Source organism: Sebastes umbrosus, chromosome 6 (assembly GCF_015220745.1).
Source record: "Sebastes umbrosus isolate fSebUmb1 chromosome 6, fSebUmb1.pri, whole genome shotgun sequence".
In the NCBI taxonomy this organism is placed as follows: domain Eukaryota; kingdom Metazoa; phylum Chordata; class Actinopteri; order Perciformes; family Sebastidae; genus Sebastes; species Sebastes umbrosus.
In genome coordinates, this window is record NC_051274.1 from 28912370 (window position 1) to 28924577 (window position 12208).

General features: G+C 37.8%; 1 protein-coding gene across 4 annotated transcripts in view; it reads right to left on the reverse strand.

Moving 5' to 3' along the window:
* The window catches only part of LOC119489710 (protein NDRG3-like), an 18810-nt gene extending 8763 nt beyond the window's left edge, over nt 1–10047 (reverse strand). Inside the window, exons 1-6 of one of the 4 annotated variants that reach the window (XM_037772473.1) lie at nt 9864–10047; nt 5574–5671; nt 5402–5434; nt 864–969; nt 574–694; nt 10–72 (exon numbers count right to left, since the gene is read on the reverse strand). In XM_037772473.1, coding sequence (XP_037628401.1) covers nt 10–72; nt 574–694; nt 864–969; nt 5402–5434; nt 5574–5633 — 383 coding nt within the window. In that variant the 5' untranslated portion in view covers nt 5634–5671; nt 9864–10047. Of the gene's footprint in view, nt 1–9; nt 73–573; nt 695–863; nt 970–2676; nt 2900–5401; nt 5435–5573; nt 5672–9657; nt 9805–9863 lie in introns of those variants that run through there. The other 3 variants (XM_037772475.1, XM_037772474.1, XM_037772476.1) reach the window with 3 other exon arrangements.
* Between the last annotated feature and the right edge of the window lie 2161 nt (nt 10048–12208).

Consider the following 12208-nt stretch of genomic DNA (forward strand, 5'->3'; position numbering starts at 1 on the left):
CAGACTCACTGAAGCTGTGTCAGGACAGACGGCAGCATCTCAGCCAGCTCATCCATGGTGGGGTACTGGTACCTACACACACACACACACAATATGAATATTTTCACCATTATTATTGTCTCAAGACACACGTAGAACAAACAGGGTAGTTTTGTTTATGTCACTTCACTTCAGGAGGATGTAAACCTGTGGGTTTGAATATTTTAAAAGAGAAGAGAGACTGAAAACAAACACTCCAGCAACTTGAACTGGATTATAATCCATCTAAACTTAATGTTCAATTATGTAAATATTTGTATGTACAAAGCACACACGTGTGACTAATTTGCGATTAATTGCGATTGACTATTTTAATCGATTGACAGACCTAGTTTATAGAGATTCAAATGTAGGTAACATGACACCAGAAACACAAAGGAACTGCATTCCCTGATGGAGTGCTTTGTTAAACTTGTTTTGTGTTTGTTTTTATCTAAAGACATTAATGTTACACAGGAGGCTTTTACTCCCTGAAGTTGTTATTTTCCTTCCTCTGATCAGGTCGCTGTGTGTGTGTGTGCGTGTGTGTGTTACCCGGTTGGGAACACCGGAGCGTTCTCCTGCTGTCCTGGAGCATCAACATGCAGAACTGAGAAATGCTGAGTCACTTCCTGCATGTCCTCGTAGTTAAACAGGCTGTTAAAACAAGACTTATCTACACACACACACACACACACACACACACACACACACACACAGAAACACAAACAGAGAGAAACACACACAAGTGCTGCATTAAGTCCTTGTTTCTCATTGATGCTTTTTCTATACAGTAACTCTGTGTTATGATGACTGTGAATATGTATGTGTGCGTATTTACTCACGGTTGAGTCCGATGTCATGGTAGGTGAGGATTGTGGGTCGGTTGCCCTTAGCAACGCCCCTCATGGTGACGTGCAGCACACCATGGGCCGTCTCCACATCATGCTCCTGAACAACACAGCAACAACAACACATAAACATCATCCTGTCTGCAGCAACAACAGACGCGGCAGCAGGAGCCTCGAGGGTGAACTAACTAAACGTGTTTCATGCCGATCCCAGCCGACATTGGGCGAAGGCGGGGTACACCCTGGACAGGTCGCCAGATCAAACCGGGGCTGACACATAGAGACAGACAACCATTCATGCTCACATTCAAACCTGCCTACTTAGAGTCAACAATGAACCTGCATGTCTTTGGACTATGGGAGGAAGCCAGAGACAGCTACAGCTTATTAATTAAACACTGGTATCGGATTGGTACTCGGTATCGGCCGATACCCAAAGCACAAGTATCGCTATCGGGACTGAAAAAGTCAGATCGGTGCATCCCTAAACAGCTGTCAGTGTGTCAGTGTGCTGACTTTACTATGACTTGCCCCAAACTGCATGTGATTATCATAAAGTGGGCATGTCTGTAAAGGGGAGACTCGTGGGTACCCATAGAACCCATTTTCATTCACATATCTTGAGGTCAGAGGTCAAGGGGCCCCTTTGAAAAAGGCCGTGCCAGTTTTTCCTCGCCAAAATTTAGCGGAAGTTATTTAAACTCCTTCAAGGCGAGCTAGTATGAAATGGCACCAATGGATTCCTTAGTTTTTCTAGTTTCATATGATCCCAGTATCTTCACTCTAGCTTTAAAACTGAGCCCGCTTCAACCTCCGAAAGATCGGCCCTTCGGATTTTTAAGAGGATAAATAGATATCGCAAGTTGTGTTAATGCGTTAAAGAAATTAGAAGGGTTAAAACAAATTTGCGTTATTATCGCGTTAACTTTGACAGCCCTAATTTAAAGTTGTGCTTTTGTGTGATTCTTTGTGGAGAAACTCAGTTTTACAGATCTGTCAAAAAAAGAATTGTATGAGTGTTAGTCGACTAAGAATTTCTTTGGTCAAGGACGGCCCTAAAAATAAAAACACATCTTTGTAGCGTCCATGTTTTTTCCACATTATGATTTAAAGCTCATGAACACACCAACAACATCTGAGGAGCGAGTGAATGCACCATAAAACATAGATATTTAGCTGGTTACAGATGGAAACATGGCTTCACATTGGCTGTGTCTAGTAATCTCATAATGACCATGGAAACAGCTGACAGATGCTATTTATGGATCTTAAGCCTCCTCAAATGCATGTGCACCACACTACATACCTGTACATGCTTGTAAAGTAAAGCCTCACAGACTTAATCAATGGATGGAGATAAATCTAAGGACATTAAGACAGTAGAGTAGAAATGCATACCCCACGTTGTTCAGTTGTTTTCCTTCTCTTTTGTAAAATCTCTTTAAATTGGTACAAAACAAAAAGTGACAATTTTAATCTTTTAACTATTTTTATCTAAATGTATTTCTTCTTCTTTTGCTTTTCCTGTTTTTAAGTTGTGATGTTGATCTTCCTTAGGTAAATGAAACACGTGCTGTAATGGAAAGTGTTATAAATAAAGTTTGATTGTTTGTTCACTATATCATACAACTGAAGCAGAATACATACAGGCGAGCAACTAAATCAGTTTGCCAGCTAACAGCATGTGTGCAGGTAAACAAGATGACTCAGCTAACTAACCAGCGAACCGGCTATAAGGCTGACTCCTGTGAGCTAGTAGCTGACAAAGCATGACTCAGGCTAATGAACGGCTAACTGGCTAACTCACCACCCCAACTCCTAAAGAACAGGAGATCTGGTGCAAATCCAGAGAGTCAGACATCCTGACAGAAGAGTTTTAGAGAGGAAGAGAGGGATTCATAAACAGAGCGAAGGAAAGAGAAAATATTAAAGAGGTCAGTAGAGACAGAAGAAAGAGATTTAGGTCAGCTGTTGTCCATCAGACATCTGCCAAGTGAAGGCAGGATCTCTTTCTGCCTTCACTTGGCAAGTGGGGGCGGTGTGATGAGATCAAGAGGAATAATCTCTGTAGTCATTGGCTGACAGAAGTAAGGTCTTAAGGTCTAAACAGCCAACCACTTGTTGCTCTTCTTCCATCCATCACTGGTGTTACCATGCCTTCTCTCCTTTTATTTTGACTTCCACTCCTTCCTCTCCTCCTCAGCAGCCCGTTGCACCAGCTAATATGCAAGTTCTCTCTTAAGTCCACACTGAACGATACGGTGAAACTAGTTAGTTTGATACTAAAGCTTGATGTTTTGTATGGACGACGGAACCTGCCAAAATAAATGAATAAAGAAATAAATGACTCGATAAAATAAATGTGTCATTAAATGTAGCAAAAATATTATTAAAAATAAATGTAACCATTAATTAATTGATAAAATGTGACATTCGCCTCGCTCAGAGGCCGTCTATCAGAGAGGACATCAGAAACAGCAGTAGTCAGGATTTATCTGATAACACATTGTCAAAATAAAACCTGCAACAGGTCTAACATGAGGATAAAGTACTATGCATACCGAGGTCAATATTTTGTTCATAAAATAATACAGAAAGAACATGAAAGAAAAAGTGTTTATGTATCTTTCAGGACCTTCACCTCCCTCAGAGGCCATCCTTACCATAATAACACTACTTAAGGAGCAATGAATCTCAGACTGCGGCTGGCATTACCGCGGTTTTGCACTCCACTATTTTTCTGAGTTTTTTTTCTTGTAAATTTGTGATTTTCTTTTCTTATAAATTTACCACTTTAATCTCAGAGAATATCCGATTTTTCTCATTTAAATTTACCACTTTAATCTGAGAAATTTAGGAGTTTTTTTCTCTGAATATTACCCCCTCCCTTGGCTCCGTAATTATTATTTTTTACCTGGCCCTAATACGCCGACGTAGCTGAGTCACTTGAGACTCTTCTCCCTCGCTGTTCAGACAGCTTGATATGGAAATACTACAACAACAGTGTGGTGATTATTCACAGTACTGAAATTATTCCCCATGTGTCACAGAGACAAATATAACTCAGAAACACCTTCATTTCTTCTCTTTATACTGTGTTTTTTTTACATTTAAAATGTTAAATGTAATACAATATGAAGCTGAAATGTTTTTAATTAACAAAGCAACGCTCTTATAGTTACACTCAACGACAACAGTGTTTCATGCATAAAGTGCATAAAGGATTGTTTTTGTTTTCAAGGCTGTGTGGAAATGTAGTTGAAATTCAGTTGTCCCCGAAATGAACTGTTGTTTTTCAGCTGACTGACAGATGGAAATGAGGATGATGAAAATAATTCACAGCATGTTTTGGAGGAGCAAACAGAGAGGCAGAGCTGCTGCTCTAATTTAAAATAACTCTCTGATTGGACGCATTGATGCAAACTGACCCGCTGTACTGACGTCAGCCCGATGACTCCTGCTGATCAATATCTGTTTGGAGCTGATTGTTATCCAACTGACGTCAGCCTGAGTTTTCCTCACACATCTCCTCCTTGATATGATTGTTTGAGCCGTATGTCTCTACTTCTTTTAACATGTAAAAAGCTCTTTTTTTCCAGCCCTTGCAACATGTTGCGTTGATTATTTACCAAGAAGCAAACATGTAATGGGACGAACAATCAATCATTATCACGTCAACTGAATCATACAGATTGTGATGGGCAGTTTAACTATTACACGACGTGAATGTGGCTTTTATTGTGTAGCACCTCAGTTATTTTTTCTCTGATGATGAATGAATCTGTTAGTGTGTGGTGTTGCTGTTTTGGCCAAATCGTTGCTCTCCACACACTACAGGAACAAAACTGTTAAATTTAACATAACATGTCGTTATGTGTGGGCTCTCACATTTTACACATCTGGTAAGATTTGAAAAATCTTTTAGTGTGGGTCAGCCTTAAGCGATCAAGGCAGGAACTCCTTTGTTCTGAGAGGTAAAATTACAGTTTTTGTGAATGGAGTCTGGTGGCTTTGAAGAGAGCATAGATAACGGCTTCAGTTCCCCGTCAGAAAGGGCTGTCTGATGGTGAGGTAAAGAAGTGAAAATATTCTATATATAGCAAATACTTAAACTGATTTTTTTAGGTGTCTAAAATCCGTTTTGCTGCTGTCCCCGTCCACAGCAGGACATTGTTTTGCTCCCGTGCTGGTACTCCTGTCTGTTGGAGGTAATACACTGACTATGGAGAAGTACCTCATACAACCACACTGAGAAACATCCAAACTGTCCCTTTAATATCATCATGTGACAAGTTTTTAAATCATATTAAGATTTATACTAGTGTTATCACTGACTTACTTAAATTATCACTAATATATTTTTCATATTCCAATTTTGAAAAACATTATATTGAAATAAGCAACCCATCTTTCTAAGATGTAGTCTATAATGCTGATGAATAGTCTGATTCAGATTCCAGCAGCACCACATAATGCCAAAGGAGGAGAAAAGGTGTGTTGACTGTGTGCAGGTCTGTTGGTGCTGAACTCACCTGACAGTCAAAGTCCTGGAGATTTCTCCCATTCTGAAGAGACAGAGAGAAATTATTTCATCGTTATGAAATTAGTTTATCCCGAAATTAAAGTATCCAGGATATGAATCTGATTGTAAGTCACGTGAGCGCAGGCCATGACCACAGCTAAGCCCCGCCTCCCCCAACTCACCTGTCCTGTCAGGAGTGGTTTGATCTCAGTCAGCTGGACGTCGTGAAGCTCCTCCATCATAGGACCTCTTTACTGACAATCACCCTGATAAGACCCGCCTTCCAGACAGGCACACGGATTAAAAAAGAGACAGACACACAGGTACAGTGTTAGACAGTGTCAGTTAGGTAACAGCTATTAAAAGATCACATGAGTATCTGTCTACCTGTCTGGGATTTTGGTTCTGCTAATGTGATGATACACAGTTTTTATGTTTTCTGTTCCTGGTCTTAAGAGTCCAATAACTGTAGTTATGCATGTACACTTTTAGCCTAAAAGATATTTGGGTCCACGGCTACTCGCGTAAAGCACAAGTGAAACACAAGGCGTTAAACAGCCTGTGTAGAAGACTGTATTGATTAAATTAAGTGTACCTGTTCCATCAGACACACATGAGACAAATTTGGTTGAAACAAATCCTGTGTGGTCGGGGTGTAGGTACAGCTAGTCCAGCACAGAGGTAAGTTTGAGGTTGGTTTCAAATCAAAATGATCAAGACTTCATTCTGCTGCTTAGGTAGGAAATGCAGTAATTCTGACAAGAAAATAAATCAGAAAAATTGTTGTAAATTAAGACCTCATGAATTCAACTGCATTGGTGAATTTAAAGGTCTGACTTATCATTGCTTACTTTTTACATTTTAGACATTTAAAGATGTTGTGGTACTTGACACCCTGGTCACACTAACTACAGTTTATTTGAGTCAAATATATATATATATATATATACATAAAAAAAAGTACTAGCTTCTATGACCTAGCTCTGCCACCTGTCTGTCTACCTGTCTGTCTATCTGGGTGTCTACCTGTGTCAAACTGTGTTATCCAACTGTGTGAATCTAATGGAAACAGCCAGTGATCTCTTATTGGCAGTCGACCATGTGTGTGTGTATGTGTGTGTGTGTGTGGGCAGACAGGTTGGATAACAGTGTTTCAGCTGACAGGTTTGGATGGATGTTGAGCTTCCTGAGGGCTCTCTGGCTCTGACCCAAACAGATAACCGACTGACTGACTGTGAAGCTGCAGCTACCAGTCAGATCAGAGCACAGAGCTGAAATGTACTGTTGGTGGAATAGTTAAAATCCAGCATCAGTTGTACAAAATAGTGTTTCATCATTCATAAATTGTATTTTTGCTGGTGTCATACATTACTGGAGAAGTTAAATCAAGCAGGATGTTTAATGCACAGGGTTTTTCCTGCACAGAGACATTTTTGGCGACCCCCAAAGAGGTTTTAACCGGCGCCAAAGGAAATCTCGACCACCAAAATGACAAGAACTGAGAATTAAATGGCAATTTAAAATGTGCAGGTGCCGACTGTGCTTATGCCAGACTTCCATCAACATACTGGCTGCTCCACAGGGGTAATAAACACTCTGGGTCACCGCTACACACCAATCAAAAACGGCTACAGAACAGAATCGCTATCTGCGTTTGGGAGGAGCACCCCTGCGGCCATCTTCCTGAGGTCAAACTATGTAAACAAACTACGACGCATGCTCCCAGTGACTCGGCAGGTCAGGAAACAAAGTGTATCGTATCGTAACGTATCGAAATGCTTGCTCATTTTCCCTTTTTTCATTTCTCTCTTCTATTCTAAGCACCTGCCATTTGACGACAGGAGCCGTTTCTTTTTATTTATAGTTATTTATAATTATTTGACTGTTTAAGTGCACTAATGTTATTTTAGACAATAAAGTTTATTGTTGAATTGTAAAATATCATTCCACCATTACACATCTTTGTCACAGCCGTTTGATAACCACATTTGAGGGATCATAGCAAAAAAATTGTGTTTGTATAAATATATTAGGGCTGTCAAAGTTAACGCGACAATAACGCGTTAATAACTCTCAGTTTTCTTATTATTTTGTCATTTTCATTCTTTTAAAGTCACCAGAATGCAGGAAACAAAGAACCCCCTGAACCCCCGCTTCGGTTTTGAAATCTTCCCTTTTTTTACTCTGCCTCGGTATATCATTCAAGAAAATAGCAAAAATCTATTTAAAATGTTATTGAAAAAACATCTCCTAGCTGACCAGCTCTCTGTGTCTGCTGATATTTAGCTAACATCAAATCATAAAAGGTTTAATGTTGGATAAATACAAAGTCCCGTTAATACTTATGGTAAAATAAGTTGTTGCTTGTTCTGTTTTTATATGTTTTTGAATTTTGACATAATATGCTATGGTCCAACCACTAATGAATTATATCTACCTCTATACTCTGTGAATAGTATTAACTTGAACCTAGGTCCTGTGTTGTGTGTTGGGTTGTGTCTTGAATATTGTTGTGTTTTGTTGCTGTCGCTTTTAATGTTGTGGTCATTGTTGGTAAAGATTGTAATGTGATTGTGAACTGAAATGTAGCCTAACAGTTCAAAGTGATTTAAGTGGACTCCAGGAAGAATAGCTGGGCTTCAGCCACAGCTAATGGAGATCCGAATGAAAGATAAAAGATAAAGATGAAAGGTCTCAAGGTTGGCAAGTATGGTCCTATGTGCCCAAAGACTGAATATAGTATGATGAGAAAATGGCTGTATCTCAGAAACTACAAGGACCACAAATCAAGTTTTGGGGGATCTATGAACTTATCAGTTGATTATCAAATGGTGTGGCTTTTTTCTTTATCATATTGATACTTTACTAAATATAGTTTTTGGGCACAAATGGGTGAAGAATAGAGAATTTGAACTGCACTAAAGAGACTGTTCCTTTAATAATATTTTTAATTTTTAAATTGTAACTATTTATTCTATTCTATTTTTAGCGTACTTTTAGCTTATTTTATTAGTGCTGTTACTTATTAGCTTATTACTTATTAATAGTTTTCACCAATTGTTTTGCACTGAATTTCTGAGTGATGGATGTAAGAAACACAATTTTGTTTTTATGTGGAGCATAAAAATGACAAATAAAGATTCAAGATATTAGTACTTTTACTGCAGTAAAGGATCTGAATACTTCTTCCACCGCTTGATTTAATTTGATTAAATCTGATACCTGTTGTGATTGTTAACATTATTATTATCATTATTATTATTCAGCAGGTTTTATTTCCCATCTTATGTTATGCATTCTATGTATTCTATTTCATCTAATTTGTTATCTTATTTTTTATCTGATTTTATCAAGTGTGTTTTATTTTCCATCTTATGTGTAAAGCATTTTTCAAGATTCAAGATTCAAGATGTTTATTGTCATGCCGGTTATACAGGTACAAACGTGTGAAATGCTTTTTGCTGGGAAGCTCCATTAAAAATAATAAGTTATATTACAATTATAAAGGAAATACTTTAAATTATATTACAATTAAAAATACAAATACTTTAAGTTATATTACAATTATAAAGGAAATACTTTAAGTTATATTACAATTAGTTATATTACAATTACATTATATTACAATTACAAATACTTTAAGTTATATTACAATTATAAAGGAAATACTTTGTACAAGGGCATATTAAGAACATATACATTAAGAACATATACAGTATATATACAGTATAAACTATATTTTTGTGTGAGAAGGTGTCTTATGAATTATCTATTTAAAAGTCTGATGGCCTAAAGGAATCTTGAATCTTGAAAAATAATAAAATAAAATAAAATATTGCATTAGACATTTTTCAGATTCAATGAAAAATGATCAATTTGATAAAAAATCATGGACAGTTAGTTACAATAATAATAAAGTGCATCAGATGTTGAGGTTGTTTCCATGCAGCTGAACTGAGGGTACTGATGCTCTGCTGTCCGCCCACACACACACAATAACACGCACACAAACATACACGTACACGCACGAAAATACACATACACACACTCACACAGAGCCAAGACCGAGGAAGCCGTTGCAGATGAGCGACCGTTGGACGACCGTTAGACAACCGTTAAACGACCGTTAAACGCTGCCTAATTAATGAGCCTGGATGCTAATGTTAGCTCCAGACAGACAGACAGGCAGCTCAGGCTTAGCAACGGTTACTACGGGAGACGTTTCACCTCTCACACACACACACACACGCACAAACACATACACACCTGTAACCAAATACGCCGTCGCCATAGAGGAGCAGCCTCACAAGGACAAAACAATATAACCTCCGAGCTTACTTGGTTCACTTAGCCCTAATAAAGCTAGCTCAGTTGACAGTTAACCTCAGCTGAAGTAGCCGTTACCGTTACTAGGTTAGTTGCTGTTATAACCATGGTTACTGAACTGAACGCTGCCGTTAGTTACCACTCACCGTCAGCCGTTAGCTCCAGAAGGTTTTTAAATGTGTCCGTTGGTTTCAATCCAGCTGGTTAGTGAGCTGGTTGCTGCGGTAACCGTTAACCGTTAACTGGTAACCGTTGGTGGAGAGTTGAGCTTGGTCGCGAGGCTCCTCTGAGCTCACTGTCTGTCAGCACCAGCACGCGGGCGGTCAGGGGCGGAGCTACGTCACGTAAACAACAGGTCGTTCATTCAGCGGGCGGTCACGAGGTCACCAAAATAAAATACAATAAAAATAAATAAAATATAAAATACAGTACAATATAATACAATACAATGAAATGAAATACAATACAATTGAATAGAATAGATAGAATAGATTAGAATAACAATTAAAAAATTAAATACAATTAAATAAATACAAAATTTAATAAAATAATAAAATAAAATAAAATAAAATAAACATAAAATAAAATGAAAAACAAAATTAAAATAAAATATAAAATATAATACAGTACAATACAATGAAATACAATACAATTAAATAAAATAGAATAGAATAGAATAGAATTAAATTAAATAAATTAAAAATTAAATAAAATACAGTACAATACAATGAAAGAAATACAATACAATACATTACAATAAAATATAATAAAATAAAATATAAAATAAAAACAAAATAAAATAAACATAAAATAAAATTAAAAACAAAATTAAAATCTCTATCTATCTCTAAAAAGTCAGAAAAACAGCCTGTTTTCAGCTTTGTGACGATGCATTTTCCAGCTGATCCAAGAGGCTTTTTATAGACTTTATTTAGCTTCAGAAGGAGGAGGATTTTCACTTCATCCGTCTGTTTATCGCAAACATTCAACATCAACACATCTGGAAATACCTGGTTTTACCTGGACTGGAAGGAACTAAAGCTGTCAGATAAATGCAGTGGAGTAAAAAGTACAATATTTACCGCTGAGATGTAGTGGAGTAGAAGTATACAGTAGCAGAAAATGGAAATACTCAAATAAAGTACAAGTACTCAAACTTGTACTTCGGTACAGTACTGTTTTGTGTCTCCTCAAACCTCCTCTCAGACTTTTTGTCCCTTTTCACAAACATGTTTTTGAAAAGTTAAATCTGGTTTGTGCTCAAAAGAAGAATCAGTGCACTAACAAGAGATTTGCATTGAGTTGTTTAGGGAAATTAGATTCTATGCATCAGTGGCATGAGTGGAATGTTTTACACCAATGTATCTAAGTGGTTATGCAAACATGGTTATGCAAAAAACTTCTGGTTGACTGGTGTTTACTCCTGCATGAAAGAGGCTGCTGTGTGTTTACCTGCAGTGCAAATGATCAGACCCAGCCATGTCTACTGCACAGTTCAGGTCCTTACACATAAAAAACAGGAATAAACGTTGTTTACATCCCCTCTGCCTCCTTTCTGTTAGTCCAGTCTGGGTTTGTGGTTTTCACTTGAATGTAGGAGTGATGGAAAGTTAACTCATGATGAAGCCAGATGGATTTTTTTGGGTTGGATTCTAGTTTTTCTGGCAGGAAGAGAAAAGAAAGCAGTCAACAATCCTGGCAGCGTTTCGAATTAAAAAAAAATCAGTGGCCATGTGAATTTGGATTACAGCACAGATTCAGAAATAGATATACTGTGAATTATAAATAAGTTAAATACTCGCCTGTTTCTTCTAGGAGTTTAACAGCTGCTGATCCAGTTTGAAAAACAGGTAGTTTGTAAAGAAATAAAACTGTCAAAATCAAGGTTCATGACAACGCATCTAATATTTGTTGAGATTACGGCTGTCAATGTTAACACGACAATAACGCATTAACTCAAATTTGTTTTAACGGCACTAATTTCTTTAACGCATTAATGCAACTTGAGATTTTTAGGTTGTAGCGGGCTCAGGTTTTTTGTTTTAAGATTAATTTTTGGTCTTTTATGCCTTTAATGGAGAGAGACACAGAGATAGTTATGAAAGGGGGAGAGAGAAGGAATGAATGCCACTGCGGTAAGGAATCAGCCTTGGTACATGGGGCGCCTGCTCTACCAGGTAATTTACCAGGCCGCCCCAAGCAGGCTTAGTTTTAAAGCTAGAGTGAAGATACTGGTATCATATGAAACTAGCATCCTAAGGAACCCACTGGTATCAACCATGTCATACTAGCTTGTCAGGAAGTAGGCCAAATAACGCTCCAAACTTTCGCTAAATTTTGGCGAGGAAAAACTGGCATGGCCATTATCAAAGGAGTCCCTTGACCTCTGACCTCAAGATATGTGAATGAAAATGGGTTCTATGGGTACCAACGAGTCTCCTCTTTACAGACATGCCCACTTTATGATAATAACATGCAATTTGGGGCAAGT